Genomic DNA, 16952 nt, shown 5'->3' with positions numbered 1-16952 from the left:
ACTTGAAAAGTTGCTTGGTTTGTTGTCTTCCAGTATTGAACACAGATAGACCCGTCTTCAATTTGATCAATTATTAACATTTAAAAATGTGATTTTCATATAATTTTATTTGAATTTGCCGCGCTGCATTTTCCCTGGCTTTTGGCCAAGTGGGATGCAAGCTACTTTTCAAGTCTTGGCCAACTCTCAACAGCGTTACCCTTTTCCAGGATGGCCCTACTTCTTCATTGCACAAATGAATAACCTCAACCAAATTCCAAAGACTGGTGACATCCAGTGGAAGAGTGTTTTCTATCCAAATCTACTAATATGCATATCTTATATTCTTGGCAGGAGTAGCAGGAAGTTGAAATTGGGCACGCTATTCATCCAAAAGTGAAAATGCTGCCCCCTATACCTTAAGAAGTTTTAAGCAATGCCACTTTATATAATGTTTACATACACTACATTACTCATCTCATCTACTGCATCTTTCCTATGCCTTTCGGCCATCGCTCATTAATATATTTATATGTACATATTCTTATTCATTCCTTTACACTTGTGTGTATAAGGTAATTGTTGTGAAATTGTTAGATATTACTGCACGGTCGGAACTAGAAGCACAAGCATTTCGCTACACTTGCATTAACATCTGCTAACCATGTGTATGTGACCAATAAAATTTTATTTGATTTGATTAATCAGAAATTTGGTGCCCAACAATTGGCAATATTATAGACCTCCCCTTTACAATGTTCACATTCTGGCTCTGTATTTCTGTTGCAGATGATAATGATCACAATCACACAGACACACAAACTTATGTCACTCCCAGGGCAATGACTACAGGATGTGCCGGCATTGATGTTTTATATTATACAAAATAAAAGTTTTGTAAATAGATAAATAGTTTTAACAGGACAATCCAGGATTAGAAAAAAAAAGAAAATCGACCACCCCACCACCACTTATGTTGATAAACAGATAAAGGTTAGGGCTGAAGAAATGTAACCCGGAGTGCATAAAAAGCCTTGGTTACGAAATGATCATTAGTCCAGAAAAGCATGGAGCAGTCACTACACTTGAAATTGTTGGAACTTTGAAACTCGGCACGAGGGGAAGAAAATTAACCCACCTACTAGACCAGGAAACATGACACGGAGAACTACATGTTTGAAATGGTTGAAACTTTGAACGACAACACGAGGTGAAAAAGATAACCTCACCATTCAGACCAGGACATTGCCGGTCTGCAGCTGCTTGTGTAAAGTGGTTTGGAACTTTGAATACCAACACAAGGGGGAAGAAGATAACTCCCCTCTCAGACAATCACTGGTACAGCTAAGTAGATGTTCTGAGGAAACACCCCATTGGAGACCGGACAACAAAGAGGAAGGACATTGTGACCTCTGGTGGACAATCAGAGCATGTACAAGTGGGCCACGGAAAGGCCCAACAAAACCCTTTCAAAAAAGGCTTGGTGCCGACAGAGATTAACGGCGAACAAAGGCATTCACACCTAAATACATTCTTGATTTCTTACTCCAAATGGGTGGTAGTTCATGTGCAAAGTATTATGATTAATGTGAGGTTAGTTCCCAAATGTATCAATGATAAGTGTTTCTTTCCCTCCCCTGCCCTCTCTCTCTACCCCTCCCTCTTTTGGTAACAAGCCATCATATTTTGTCAGTCCACTAGCGACCTTTGTCTCATGTAGAGACATGTAGAGACATGTAGAGGTGTATGCTTATTCTGTGTTATTACTTAGTTAGCTAGTCAATAAAGAATTAAACCAATTTGTGTAGTACTGAATTATGAGCAAGGCTGGGGATTTTGCAGATCCAAGAAGACTCGTCAGAATGATGATATGATAAGATGTCACGATTAATATGTTGACTGTTTTATGGATGTTATACTGTTGTTATATAAATATTAATTTGGGAGATGGTAACTCTTTAAACAACTTATTCTGGGGTTAATTGTTACATTGTTTATTTTATTGGGTAACAATTAAACATAGTTAGTGGATTAAATAAATACAGTCATCAGAATAATGAAAGTAAAGTCACAACACCATATTTTGAGTCTAAACAGTGTGTGTTTACAATAACACTATTTACAAACAATGGAGTAAAACAAGCTCATGTGACTTCTATAAGCGACAAAATGTTATTTAATCATTTCTATATATCGTTAACTTGAATTGAATTCCAGACTGTCCCCTTTAACACAATGTGTTTCTGTATGCTATAAGCACTCTCCTACATGAGACATCATTATTTGAATATAACAACTCACAATATAATATTCAGAAACTACCAATATCCATTTTTTTCCATTGCCAAACAGGATCTCTGTGGAAAAAGTTAAACATGTCCTATTCCATTTTCAACTAATAAGCAGTTAGCGCAATCAAAAGACCAGTGATGTGTATCTGGGCCAACAGTTATATAATGTTTCCCAGTCTGTCTGTTGAATGCTTTAGGCCTACTAATTGATACCATACTCTATTCGACCGATACATATCTCTATTTGACCATAATGCCCTTTACATGGTTTACTAGACCTACCTCTATGAGGAGTAGCCCACTCATCCTAGTTGCCTCTCCACAGTAAGAGCTTAGCATAATATCATATGTAAATTGACTTCATAAAGTTAAATTATTACCTTAAAGAGATAGTATACAAAAATATGAATGTACATGATGGTACAAAAATGTTTCTTATGACTTGAAAAGCTTGAATAATCATGAATGAAATGGTTATGTCCATAATTTAACTATGACAGACAGTAAGAATTTGACCTCTTGTGAAATGAATAACAAACCAAAGACACTATACTAGAAATATTCAGTGATATTAAATGTCAATGATAATCCTACAACATTCATTTATTGCTATAATTAGATACGTGATAATGTATGGAACAAAAACTATTCTGCACATATCAACCCAATATGATATTGTTCCATTCAACATTTTACACAATGTTATGAACATATGTGCAAAGGTTTCATCAAAGCAAAGGGTGGCTATTTGAAGAATCTCAAATCTCAAATATATTTTGATTTGTTTAACACTTCTTTGTTTACTACATGATTCCATATGCTTTATTTCATAGTGTTGATGTCTTCACTATTATTCTACAATGTAAAATGTTTTTTTACAAATAAAGTCAAACCCTTGAATTGAGTAAGTGTTCTAAAACGTTTTACCAATAGTGTACATAGACATTTAAAGATGAAAACCCAGCTAGCTCAGAATAAGTTGACCACTCCAGAAGATATTTTGAGCAGAAACATGGTTGTAATTCCATTGTCTATGGTATTGTATTTGGATATTGTATTGTACTATTGTGAAAGTTAATCTGAAAGCAATGTCGTGCGATTGTTTTACCAAAATGCTTAAATTGTGTCTAAAAAGAGACACTTGACTGAGATCATTTTGTCAATGCTGTATCTGAAACAAAGTTCAGTCCCAGTCTGAGTACCTGACATCAGAGTACACACTCTCCTGTTGTGTCTCTCTCTTCTTTCTTCCTCTTTTAGTTTTCTTCTCAGAGAAATGCAATGCAGCATAATTCAAAATATCTGTGTTTGGCACCTAAGGAATAGAGTACACTAAATAATATAACTCCACTGTGCACAACAACAGAAAAGTCCAATAATAACATTAACGGTAATACGGTAAGGGGAATGTTCATGCGGAAGCTAGGATTCAAATCTTAGCAGAGAGCGCAGGACTGCTAACAATGCAGTTTGTATGTCATTTTCTCTGACATTTAAGGATATCGCATTCATGGTAAACACTCCAGATGTCAGCTCAGAAACTATTCTTTTTTAATATCAAGCTTGCTATAACACGGATCTAACTAGGATCAGATTGAATCCTGGTCTTAGTGTCATATTTTTTCATACTAGTTAGTTACAGGCTACGGCATTAAAGACAAATGAAACAAAAACATTTCTAAATCATTTACTTTGTAATAACCAAAACTGATGTTCAAAGCATGTTGACATTGTTAAATATAATTTTTACACTACAGATTTACGCTACAGATTTCTGAACAATAAATAAGCTAGCGGATATGAGGGTAATTTAACATCTTAAAGCCCCACATCTAAAATGTAACTAAACATTTTATTAAAACTAACACATTTTTGATCAACTGAGAGCTTGCCAAATTATAGCTGCAGGTTATAATTAACTATATTTAAATACAGGTTTTCTTTATGACAAACAATTCTGACGCAACATCTCATGGGTTGCTGCTGTACTTAGTGATTTATTCACAAATATACACATATACACTAATTTACACACTCCTGTGTAACAGGCAATGTACCTCTTGTTTCACACATTGGATAATATAGATGTTACATACCTGACCACTTGACTGCTCTGATGAGAGGTTATCATCATGGTGAATATGCTGAGAGACACTTGCTGTATCAACAGATAGAAATCCAAGCATGAAATGGAGACAGAATATACAGTATACCATTCAACGGTGTCAGCCCATGAGGTGAGATTTTACTTTTAAATGATCATTGCTCACACATTTGACACAAAACAATAGATATGTTCTGCATGTCTAAAATGACTTACCTTTACAATGATCACATGTTTGTCTCTTGTTTTTGGTACAAGCAAGAATAAAAATGACAATCACACACACAGTCACTGCTGCTCCCAAGCTGAGGACAATGGGATCCACTGTGTTTCCTGGTATTAAAATACATTCAACATGCTTGCTATGTTTTATGTTAAGGATGCATAGTTGACAACACAATTTTTTTCTCACTTTGACCCATTTTAACTACTAAATAATCATATAATTAAAATATGCTTAAATGTTTAGATAAAGAAGTGTAAGGTGCTTTATCAATTTAACAAGAAGTTGTACCTTTAATGGTGTTAAGTTTGGTTCCGTCTCCAAACAGGATCTCCCCGCATGTGACCACAGCACAGTAGTAAATCCCAGCATCAGAAGGGCTGAGGTTGTTCTTGGATAAGCTGTAGACACAGCTCTGTGTAGGAGAGGGAGTCTCAGGGCTCTTCTCACACTCATCACTCCTGTTCCCAGGGGTGTAAATTACTCCTGGATGGGATTCTCCTGATCCAGCTCTGAACCAGTACACATTGTGTTCTCCTGTGCAGGTCTCAGAGAGTACAGTACACTGCAGAGTCACAGAGTCTCCTGGATGGACTGGGTCAGACTCTGGCTGCTGTTCCACTATCTGGTTGTCAGACCTCTGACCGTTTCCTAAATTAATCAGAACATAGAGTCATTATCAGACATTCAAATAATTTCAGATTAACATATTTTTCTGCGCTATAAATCACAAAAGTGCCCAGCAATATTTTTGTCTTATTACTTATTAAAAAGTTATTGTCCAATTGACATAACTTAAAAATAGAAAGTACAATTATTTTACCTTTTAAAGACAGAAATGTGCCATCTCTAAACTTCACAGTCATCACTCTTCCAATTGCACAATAGTACATGGCTTCATCTTCTGGGATCGACTTCATGATAGTAAGGCGAAACATCCTTTGAGCCAAAGTTACGCTGAAGTGTGAATTGTTAAATCCAGAGTGAAACACAGGTTCTGTTAAAAATTTATGCATCGATGAGACAAGTTGTGGAATTCCTCCCATAGTTTGCTTGTACCAGTGCATTTGCTCATCGTTGAATTCCTCTTCTGGGAAAACACATAGCAGGGTTACAGGATCACCAAGTTGAACAGTGGTCACTGGACTTAGCAGGTTAACATGGTCTACATCTAAATCAAATGGAAACAGAAACACAAGCACACTGTAGTTATCACACAGACAAGGACAAATGTTAAGAGAAAACAAGTCTGTGAAAACATTTCAAATAATTGAAAATCAAGTTGTGAAAATCATTCCAGATATTTTACTTTTCTTCTGCTTACTTTGATTATAATTTATTTTTAGATGGTATTTGTGTTGGTTGAACGTTCTAAATGTCAATTTATCCTACCCTTCAAGAACCTTGAACTATATTGAATTGCACGGCACAGTAAAAACAATATTTTTTATGTATTATGATGAAGTGATGAAATTGTACTTACACATTGCACTGAGAATAATCACAGCAACCCCTAATCTGACCATCATGGTATGTAACCTCTGGGGAGGTGGTGTTGATTTGGTCTGTGCTTAAATGAGAACCCAAGACCAAGTATTCAAACTTGAAAACATACCTCATTGGCTGGAACATAGTGTTCAATACTTCCTGTAAAATGTTCCAACCCGTGACCCATTTCTTCTGTGAACCTGACATGCCTGTTATGTCATAAGGTCACAACCTTAGCTTTCATGTTACTGTGTACTACAGTGCCTCATATGTTGTATGTTTTGAACTGTTTAATTGTCCTTTTATCCAGTGTACTTTTTTGTTGTATGGATACATGTGTATAGATGCCGTAATGTGCTATAGATGTTGCTTGCATCATGTTTGACCATGATTGTTTTTAGTATCTCAAATGTGGTCTCAATGTGATTTACAAAATCTGAATTGTGTATTATTGTGGATAGACACAAATACATTTGTCTAACTAACTATATCAATGCATTTCTGTCTGCACAGTACAATTGCTATATTTTGCCTGTCCTTTTTACTTGTCATGTTTCATTTAATTATTTTTGGCATGAAAAGATCTGACTGAAAATGCACTTAGACTTTAACATTATGTTTTTGTTAATCTTCCGAGGCTAAGCTCTATCTAAACTGTGGAGTGGGGCTAAGTAGTACCAAGCCTTAAGGCATATTTTTAATATATGTAAAAAAAAATATATGTATATATTTGATGAAAATGTATTTTTGGCCTCTGCTATTAGCCCATACAAATGCATTGAAAGGTGTCTATCCTACATCTGAGACATATAAGAACGCTTTATACATTGATTTTACCCCTTGTTCTTGTCCATAAACAGTCTCCATCACAGGAGGTTGGTGGCTCCTTAATAACTGGGGAAGATGGACTCGTGGAGAGGAAGCAGTGGAATGGTATCAAATATATCAAACACATGTGTTTGATGCCATTCCAGTCGCTCCATTCCAGCCATTTAAATGAGCCGTCCTCCCTCAGCAGCCTCAACTGGTCTCAATATATAGTTCCATACATTTTTTCAAATGGTACCGGGGGAGCTTCAGACAAGTCTTGTGAGGCCTGTAGGCATCCTATAGCAAAACAACTGAATTGTATGAGTTCGAGAGAGTCTCATATTTAAACAGAGGGGTCAAACCAGTATGTAGCCCAAACTACAGACAGTAGTTGTCAGATCGGCTGTACTGACTTCAGACAAGTCCCAAGATGCTTGTGGGGGTCGTAGAGCAAAACGGAGAACACCATAATGTTTGTGAGAATCTCATCATTTCATAATAGTTAATATAGGCGAAACCGTTCAGATGCTACATATAATTTTGTGAGAAGACAAATTCGCGGGATGTCTCATGGTCTGACAAACACTGCTGTAGCTCTGTCACCTTTCACTGTAGATGCTGAAGTATTACATAGGCGGATGCGGTGGATTGAGATGCATTCAGTACAAAAAAACATATATCTTTAGCTTAAATTGACAGATTTTTATGGGAACATTTTTATTGAGTTAATTAGATTTCCGCGAGGGCATGGACATCGTACTTAGGATATTTTTGTTAAGGGGTTCTGTGAGGTCATGTGTCAAAGGGGTCTGGGATCATTTACGTAGACTCGGTTGATTTTCTTAAAGATCTCAAGTGCCAGGGTAAACAGGTAGTAACCAGGGGACTGCTCAGGAAACCACTCTCCAGACCATTTCTTAAACTTTTTCAGCTCGAGACTCAAATGAGTAATTGACCCTACTCCCGTGACCCAATTCGTCCTCCAAGTACCCAAGTTAAGAAAAAATTGTTTGTGATTATAAATACAGTATATTATCATAACTTGCGACCCACGTCTGATATGCCCAGGGCCCACTTTGGGTCCAGGCCTAAAGTTTAAGAAATCCTGCATTTGACCAAGAGGAAATTCTCTCCTATTCTGAGGGTGACATTGGGTTTAACAGATGCAGGCCTGTTCATCCACCATGTACAGTAGGCAACAGGTAATATATTCCTGATTCATGTACAGTAGACTACAGGCAATACGTTCCTCCTCCATGTATAGTAGACTACAGGTAATACGTTCCTCCTCCATGTACAGTAGACTACAGGCAATACGTTCCTCCTCCATGTACAGTAGACTACAGGCAATACGTTCCTCCTCCATGTACAGTAGACTACAGGCAATACGTTCCTCCTCCATGTACAGTAGACTACAGACAATACGTTCCTCCTCCATGTACAGTAGACTACAGGCAATACCTTCCTCCTCCATGTACAGTAGACTACAGGCAATACGTTCCTCCTCCATGTACAGTAGACTACAGGCAATACGTTCCTCCTCCATGTACAGTAGACTACAGGCAATAGGTTCCTACTCCATGTACAGTAGACTACAGGGAATACGTTCCTCCTTCATGTACAGTAGACTACAGACAATACGTTCCTCCTCCATGTACAGTAGACTACAAGCAATACGTTCCTCTTCCATGTACAGTAGACTACAGGCAATACGTTCCTCCTCCATGTACAGTAGACTACAGGCAATACGTTCCTCCTCCATGTACAGTAGACTACAGGCAATACGTTCCTCCTCCATGTATAGTAGACTACAGGCAATACGTTCCTCCTCCATGTACAGTAGACTACAGGCAATACTTTCCTCCTCCATGTACAGTAGACTACAGACAATACGTTCCTCCTCCATGTACAGTAGACTACAGACAATACGTTCCTCCTCCATGTACAGTAGACTACAGGCACTACGTTCCTCCTCCATGTACAGGTGACTACAGACAATACGTTCCTCCTCCATGTACAGTAGACTACAGACAATACGTTCCTCCTCCATGTACAGTAGACTACAGGCAATACGTTCGTACTCCATGTACAGTAGACTACAGGCAATACGTTCCTCCTCCATGTACAGTAGACTACAGGCAATACGTTCCTACTCCATGTACAGTAGACTACAGGCAATACGTTCCTCCTTCATGTACAGTAGACTACAGGCAATACGTTCCTCCTTCATGTACAGTAGACTACAGACAATACGTTCCTCCTCCATGTACAGTAGACTACAGGCAATACCTTCCTCCTCCATGTACAGTAGACTACAGGCAATACGTTCCTCCTCCATGTACAGTAGACTACAGGCAATTCGTTCCTACTCCATGTACAGTAGACTACAGGCAATACGTTCCTCCTCCATATATAGTAGACTACAGGCAATACGTTCCTCCTCCATGTACAGTGGACTACAGGCAATACGTTCCTACTCCATGTACAGTAGACTACAGGCAATACGTTCCTCCTCCATGTATAGTAGACTACAGGCAATACGTTCCTCCTCCATGTACAGTAGACTACAGGCAATACGTTCCTCCTCCATGTACAGTGGACTACAGGCAATACGTTCCTACTCCATGTACAGTAGACTACAGGCAATACGTTCCTCCTCCATGTACAGTAGACTACAGGCAATACGTTCCTCCTCCATGTACAGTGGACTACAGGCAATACGTTCCTCCTCCATGTACAGTAGACTACAGGCAATACGTTCCTCCTCCATGTACAGTAGACTACAGGCAATACGTTCCTCTTCCATGTATAGTAGGCAACAGGCAATACGTTCCTACTCCATGTACAGTAGACTACAGGCAATACGTTCCTCCTCCATGTACAGTAGACTACACGCAATACGTTCCTCCTCCATGTACAGTAGGCAACAGGCAATATATTCCTTAATCATGTACAGTAGGCTACAGGCAATATATTTCTTAATCATGTACAGTAGGCAACAGGCAATGTACAGTAGCCTCTATGTAGTTGGCTTGCTACGTGGCCAGCATTTGCTTGGGTATTCTAAACCTAATCATCTATCTAATCAGCTAGCTTGAAATTTTCCCATCAAATCATCTTTATTCTGTGAATTGCTCATAAAATGCAAATGCAGAAATAGCTACCAGATTATTTTGCATCTAGCTTGGTAGTCTATTGGTCATTGCCACACTGTCATGTTCCTCAGTAAACATTTGTAACCTACATACAGTAGTTGATAAAATCAAATACAATTTTATTTGTCTCACACATGGTTAGCAGATGTTAATGCGAGTGTAGCGAAATGCTTGTGCTTCTAGTTCCGCCCATGCAGTGATATCTAACAAGTAATCTAACAATTTCACAACCATTACCTTATACACACAAGTGTAAAGGAATGAATAAGAATATGTACATAAAAATATATGGATGAGCGACGGCCGAACAGCATAGGCAAGATGCAGTAGATGGTATAGAGTACAGTATATACATATGAGATGAGTAATGTAGGGTATGTAAACATTATATAAAGTGGCATTGCTTAACAGGTGATACATTTATTACATCCATTTTTTATTATAAAGTGGCTAGAGATTTATATGGGAACAGCAAACTTGGATAGGGATTGATTGAATATGTCCGTAAACACACCAGCCAGCTGTTCTGCGCATGCTCTGGGGACGCGGCTAGGGATGCCGTCTGGGCCGGCAGCCTTGAGAGGGTTAACATGTTTAAATATGCACTACCAAAATATGCACTATATATAAAAATGTAGGTGGACAACCCTTCAAATTGGTGGATTCAGCTATTTCAGCCACACCCGTTGCTGACAAGTGTGTAAATAACGCACACAGCCATGCAATCTCCATAGACAAACGTTGGCAGTAAAATGGCTTTACTGAAGAGCTCAGTGACTTTCAACATGGCACTGTCATAGGATGCCACCTTTCTAACAAGTCAGTTAGTTAAGTTTCTGCCCTGCTAGAGCTGCCCCGGTAAACTGTAAGTGCTGTCATTTTAAAGTGGAAACGTCAAAGAACAAAGGCTTAGCCTGCGAAATGGTAGGCTACACAAGGTCACAGAACGGGGCGCCGAGTGCTGAAGTGCATAGCGTAAAAATCGTCTGTCCTCGGTTGCAACACTGACTACCAAGTTCCAAACTGCATCTGGAAGCAATGTCAGCAGTGTTAGTCGGGAGCTTCATGAAATGTATTTCTATGGCCGAGCAGTCACACACAAGCCTAAGATCACCATGCGCAAAGACAAGCGTCGGCTGGAGTGGTGTAAATCTCGCCACAATTGGACTCTAGCACAGTGGAAACATGTTCTATGAAGTGATGAATCACGCTTCACCATCTTGCAGTCCGACAGACAAATATGGGTTTGGGGGATAGCAGGAGAATGCTACCTGCCCCAATGCGTAGTGCCAACTGTAAAGTTTGGTGGAAGAGGAATAATGGTCTGGGGCTGTTTTTCATGGTTTGGGCTGAGCCCATTAGTTCTAGTGATGGGAAGTCTTAACATTACTGCATACAATGGCATTCTAGACGATTCTGTGCTTCCAAACTTTGTGGGGAACAGTTTGGGGAAGTCTCTTTCCTGTTTCAGCATGACAATTTCTTTATTTTTTATTTCACCTTTATTTAACCAGGTAAGCTAGTTGAGAACAAGTTCTCATTTACAACTGCGACCTGGCCAAGATAAAGCAAAGCAGTGCGACAGAAATAACACAGTTCCTACCACTTCCACTGGATGTCGCCAGTCTTTGGAATATGGTTGAGGTTATTCCTTTGTGCTATGAATAAGTAGGCCAACTTGGAACTGGGGACACTTTTGTGAGTTGCGCAAGACTTGAAAAGCAGTGCTGGTTTCTTTTCTTTCCTGTATTGAATACAGATTGCCCCGTCTACAATTTGATCGATTATTAACGTTTTAAAATACCTAACGTTGTATTACAAAAGTAGTTTGAAATATTTTGGCAAAGTTTATAGGCAACTTTTGAAACATTTTGTAGTGACGTTGCGTTTTTGTAAGCTGTTTTTCTCTGGATCAAACGTGCTTTATAAATGGATATTTTTGATATATATGGACGGAATTAATCGAACAAAAGGACCAATTGTGATGTTTATGGGACATATTGGAGTGCCAACAAAAGAAGCTCGTCCAAGGTAATGCATATTTTATATTTTATTTCAGCGTTTTGTGTAGCGCCTGCTATTTTAGCTCCTTTGTTTACTGATGGTGCAGATGATGCAGGCTATCAGATAATAGCTTCTTATGCTTTCGCCGAAAAGCATTTAAAAAATCTGACATGTTGGCTGGATTCACAACGAGTGTAGCTTTAATTGAGTATCTTACATGTGTGATTTAATGAAAGTTTGAATTTTATAGCATTTTATTTGAAATCTGGCGCTCTGCATTTCCCCCAGCAATTGGCCAGTTGAGACGCTAGCGTCTCCCCTATCCATACGAGGTTAAATACATTTGTCTGACTCTAACTATATCAATTAAGCTTATTTCTCTCATATTTTGTACACAAATTTGTTTCCATCCCTGTTAGTGAGCTTAATCTCCTTCGCCAAGATAATCCATCCACGTGACAGGTGTGGCATATCAAGATGCTTATGAAACACCATGATCATTAAACAGGTGCACCTTATGCTGGGGACCAGAAAAGGCCATTCTAAAATGTGCAGTTTTGTCACACAACACAATGCCACACGTCTCAAGTTTGAGAGAGCGTACAATCGGCATGCTGACCGAAGGAATGTCCACGAGAGCTTTTGCCAGAGAATTGAATGTTCATTTCTCTACCATAAGCTGCCTCCAGTGCCGTTTTAGAGAATTTGGCAATACGTCCAACCGGCCTCACAACAGCAGACCACATGTAACCACACAAGCCCAGGACCTACACATCCGTTTTTTTTACCTGCGGGTTCGTCAGAGACCAGTCACCCAGACAGCTGATGAATCTGTGGGTTTGCACAACTGAATAATTTTTTCTTAAACAGTCAGAAGCCGTCTTAGGGAACCTCATCTGTATTCTCGTTGTCCTCATCAGGGTTTCGACCTGACTGCAGTTTGGTGTCGTAACCAACTTCAGTGATGAAATGCTCACATTGACGTCAATGTCGTGAACAGAGTGCCACATGGTGGTGGTGGGTATATAGTATTGGCAGGCACAAGCTACGGACAATGAACACAATTGCATTTAGCGATTTGAATGCACAGAGATATCTTCTCCGGGCTAGGGGGCAGTTTTCGGAAGTTTGGATGAATGAGGTACCCAAAATAATCTTCCTGTTACTCAGGCCCAGAATCTAGGATATGCATATAATTAGAAAACATATAAATAGAAAACACTCTAAAGTTTGCAAAACTGTTAAAATTATGTCTGTGAGTCTAACAGAACTGATATAGCCGGTGAAAACCCGAGGAGAATCCATCCTGGAATTTTTTGGGGTGAGGTGACATCATTTAAAATGCCTGTCTATGGGGAAATCAATGGAATTACCTCCCAGATTGCAGTTCCTAGGGCTCCCAATAGATGTCAACAGTCTTTAGAAAGAGTTTCAGGCTTGTTTTTTAAAGTTAGCTAGAATTTGTAGTTTTTCGAAGTGGTACCCATTTTGGCTGTTGTGTTTTGACGCACGTGGATGAGAGCGCGCACGTCGTTATTTATCTCCGGAAATGAACATACTATTCTCCGTCTTAAATTTGATTGAGATGGCGCCCCCCCCTTGGGTTGTGCCGTGGCGGAGATCTTTGTGGGCTATACTCAGCCTTGTCTCAGGATGGTAAGTTGGTGGTTGAAGATATCCCTCTAGTGGTGTGGGGGCTGTGGCAAAGTGGGTGGGGTTATATCCTTCCTGTTTGGCCCTGTCCGGGGGTGTCCTCGGATGGGGCCACAGTGTCTCCTGACCCCTCCTGTCTCAGCCTCCAGTATTTATGCTGCAGTAGTTTATGTGTCGGGGGGCTGGGGTCAGTTTGTTATATCTGGAGTACTTCTCCTGTCCTATTCGGTGTCCTGTGTGAATCTAAGTGTGTGTTCTCTAATTCTCTCCTCTCTTTCTTTCTCTCTCTCGGAGGACCTGAGCCCTAGGACCATGCCCCAGGACCACCTGACATGATGACTCCTTGCTGTCCCCAGTCCACCTGGCCATGCTGTTGTTCCAGTTTCAACTGACCTGAGCCCTAGGACCATGCCCCAGGACTACCTGACATGATGACTCCTTGCTGTCCCCAGTCCACCTGGCCATGCTGCTGTTCCAGTTTCAACTGACCTGAGCCCTAGGACCATGCCCCAGGACTACCTGACATGATGACTCCTTGCTGTCCCCAGTCCACCTGGCCATGCTGCTGCTCCAGTTTCAACTTCCACCTGACTGTGCTGCTGCTCCAGTTTCAACTGTTCTGCCTTATTATTATTCGACCATGCTGGTCATTTATGAACATTTGAACATCTTGGCCATGTTCTGTTATAATCTCCACCTGGCACAGCCAGAAGAGGACTGGCCACCCCACATAGCCTGGTTCCTCTCTAGGTTTCTTCCTAGGTTTTGGCCTTTCTAGGGAGTTTTTCCTAGCCACCGTGCTTCTACACCTGCATTGCTTGCTGTTTGGGGTTTTAGGCTGGGTTTCTGTACAGCACTTTGAGATATCAGCTGATGTACGAAGGGCTATATAAATACATTTGATTTGATTTGATTGTTTATTTACATATTAGGATACCTGAGGATTGATTAGAAATTATGTTTGACTTCTATGGACAAAGTTTATTGGTAACGTTTGGGATTCATTTTGTACGCACATAGTGTCTATGGAGTCAAGTTGCACTTCCTACGGCTTCCACTAGATGTCAACCTTCTTTTGAAACTTGAATGAGGATTCTACTATAAAGGAGGGGCTCATGAGACCTCTAAGTCAGTGGTCTGGCATAGTGCCTTGGACTCGATCCAGTGCTTTTCTTCAGACATAGGAATTCTCCGGTTGGAACATTATGGATGTTTTATGTTAAAAACATCCTAAAAATTGATTTCATACATCTTTTGACATGTTTCTAAAGGACTGTAACGGAACCTTTCGAGTTTTTGTCTAGACAAAGTGCCTGCGCCTCATGAAGATGGATTTCTCGGCTGAACACACTAACAACAAGTGGCTATTTGGACACAAATGATGGACTTTATGGAACAAATCAGTCCTTTATTGTCGACCTGGGATTCCTGGTGTCTTATAATGAAGATCATCAAAGGTAAGTGAATATTTATGGTGTTATTTCTAACTTCTGTTGACTCCAAAATGGCGGATATTTCTCTGGCTGTTTTGGGCTCTGAGCGCCATTCTCAGATTATGCTTTTTCCATAAAGTTTTTTAGAAATCTGACTCAGAAGTCTCTTTACTTCTGTGAATAACACTTGTATCTTTTATCAATGTTTATGAGTATTTCTGCAAAATCCCCGGATGTTTTAGAATCAAAACATTACTGCACGTAACGCGCCAATGTAAACTGAGATTTTTGGATATAAATATGCACATTATTGAACAAAACATACATGTATTGTGTAACATGATGTCCTATGAGTGTCATCTGATGAAGATCATCAAAGGTTAGTGAATCATTTGATCGATATTTCTGCTTTTTGTGACTCCTATCCTTGGCTGGGAAAATGGCTGTGTGTTTTTTTGACTTACATTTACATTTACATTTCAGTCATTTAGCAGACGCTCTTAACATAATCATATGTTGTGCTTTAGCTGTAAAGCATTTTTGAAATCGTACACGATGGGTAGAGTAACAAGATGTTTGTCTTTCATTTTCTGCATTGGACTTGATAATGTGTGAAAGTTAACATATTTCCCCAAAAATATTTTTGAATTTCGCCCACTGCCTTTTCAGCGGAACACCTGCCCTAGAAAGGTTAACAAGAAGTTAAGCTTTTAACCGACGTATAACACACACATGAATGTTTAATATTACTGATTTTGTATTTTGAATTTCGCAATTTCACCGGATGTTGTCGAGGCCGGGCGCTAGCGGTACGCTTTTCCCAAAGAGGATATTGTGACAAGATCCTGAGGCCCATTGTCTTGCCATTCATCTGCCGCCATCTCCTCGTGTTTCAGCATGATAATGCACGGCCCCATGTCGTAAGGATCTGTACACAATTCCTGGAAACTGAAAATGTCCCAATTCTTCCATGTCCTGTATACTCATCAGACATGTCACCCATTGATCATGTTTGGGATGTTCTAGATCAACGTGTACGACAGTGTGTTCCAGTTCCCCCCAATATCCAGAAACTTCGCAAAGCCATTGAAAAGGAGTGGGACCACATTTCACAGGCCCCAATCAACAGCCTAATGAACTCTATGCGAAGGAGTTGTGTCACGCTGTGTGAGGCAAATGGTGGTCACACCAGATACTGACTAGTTTTCTGATCCATGCCCCTACCTTTTTTTAAAGGTATCTGTGACCGACAGATGCGTATCTGTATTCCCAGTCATTTGAAATACATAGATTAGTGCCTAATGAATGTGTGTCAATTGACTGATTTCCTTATATGAACTGTAACTCAATCAAATCTTTGAAATTGTTGGATGTTGTATTTATATATTTTTTAATTGTAATTCATCAATCAAGTACAAGTGTGGAGCGAAAACCCGCAGACACTCAGCCCTCTATGTAATGAGTTTGACATATGTGGCCTACATGCACTGTATCTACTAGCTGTTTGCTAGAGCCTATGTGCCATGACCAGATAAGGCATATTTGCTATTTAATACTTGTTAGGGAAGTGCTCCCGCTGTGGGGATCAAATCAGCGGAAATTTCAAGTGCGCCACGTATAGTTTTTGATAAAACTCAAACTTTCATTAAAATGCACATACAATGTACTGAATTAAAGCTACACTCGTTGTGAATCTAGCTACCGAGTCAGATTTGTAAAATGCTTTTCGGCGAAAGCATGAGAAGCTATTATCTGATAGCATGCACCCAAAAGTACTGGAACTTCATCTAAAACGACAGATTTTGCGGTAGC

At 39.7% G+C, this 16952-nt stretch overlaps 1 protein-coding gene across 2 annotated transcripts; it reads right to left on the bottom strand.

The window, feature by feature from the left end:
* Positions 1 to 1673: 1673 nt before the first annotated feature.
* LOC115130907 (uncharacterized) lies at positions 1674 to 6157 on the bottom strand. Of its 2 annotated transcripts, XM_029662486.2 has the most exons (6): positions 6081 to 6157; positions 5421 to 5768; positions 4889 to 5248; positions 4591 to 4707; positions 4367 to 4428; positions 1674 to 3585 (listed from the first exon to the last, which is right to left on the bottom strand). In XM_029662486.2, the coding sequence occupies exons 1-6, from the start codon at positions 6124 to 6126 to the stop codon at positions 3454 to 3456; spliced, it is 1065 nt and encodes a 354-aa protein (XP_029518346.2). In that variant the 5' UTR covers positions 6127 to 6157; the 3' UTR covers positions 1674 to 3453. The 2 variants fall into 2 exon arrangements, with proteins under 2 accessions (XP_029518346.2, XP_029518347.2); XM_029662487.2 differs by lacking the exon at positions 4591 to 4707.
* Between the last annotated feature and the right edge of the window lie 10795 nt (positions 6158 to 16952).

Source organism: Oncorhynchus nerka, linkage group LG6 (assembly GCF_034236695.1).
Source record: "Oncorhynchus nerka isolate Pitt River linkage group LG6, Oner_Uvic_2.0, whole genome shotgun sequence".
Lineage (NCBI taxonomy): Eukaryota > Metazoa > Chordata > Actinopteri > Salmoniformes > Salmonidae > Oncorhynchus > Oncorhynchus nerka.
The sequence above is the reverse complement of the archived record's forward strand: the minus strand, read 5'-3'. Positions and strand labels throughout refer to the sequence as shown.

Bases quoted from the DNA above. Each gene is read 5' to 3' on its own strand.
- LOC115130907 (XM_029662486.2), bottom strand. From the start codon at position 6,126: ATGATGGTCAGATTAGGGGTTGCTGTGATTATTCTCAGTGCAATGT. The intron at 5,769-6,080 runs GTAAGTACAATT...CATTTGATTTAG, and splicing joins GATTATTCTCAGTGCAATGT to ATGTAGACCATGTTAACCTG. The intron at 4,708-4,888 runs GTACAACTTCTT...TTTTAATACCAG, and splicing joins CAAACTTAACACCATTAAAG to GAAACACAGTGGATCCCATT.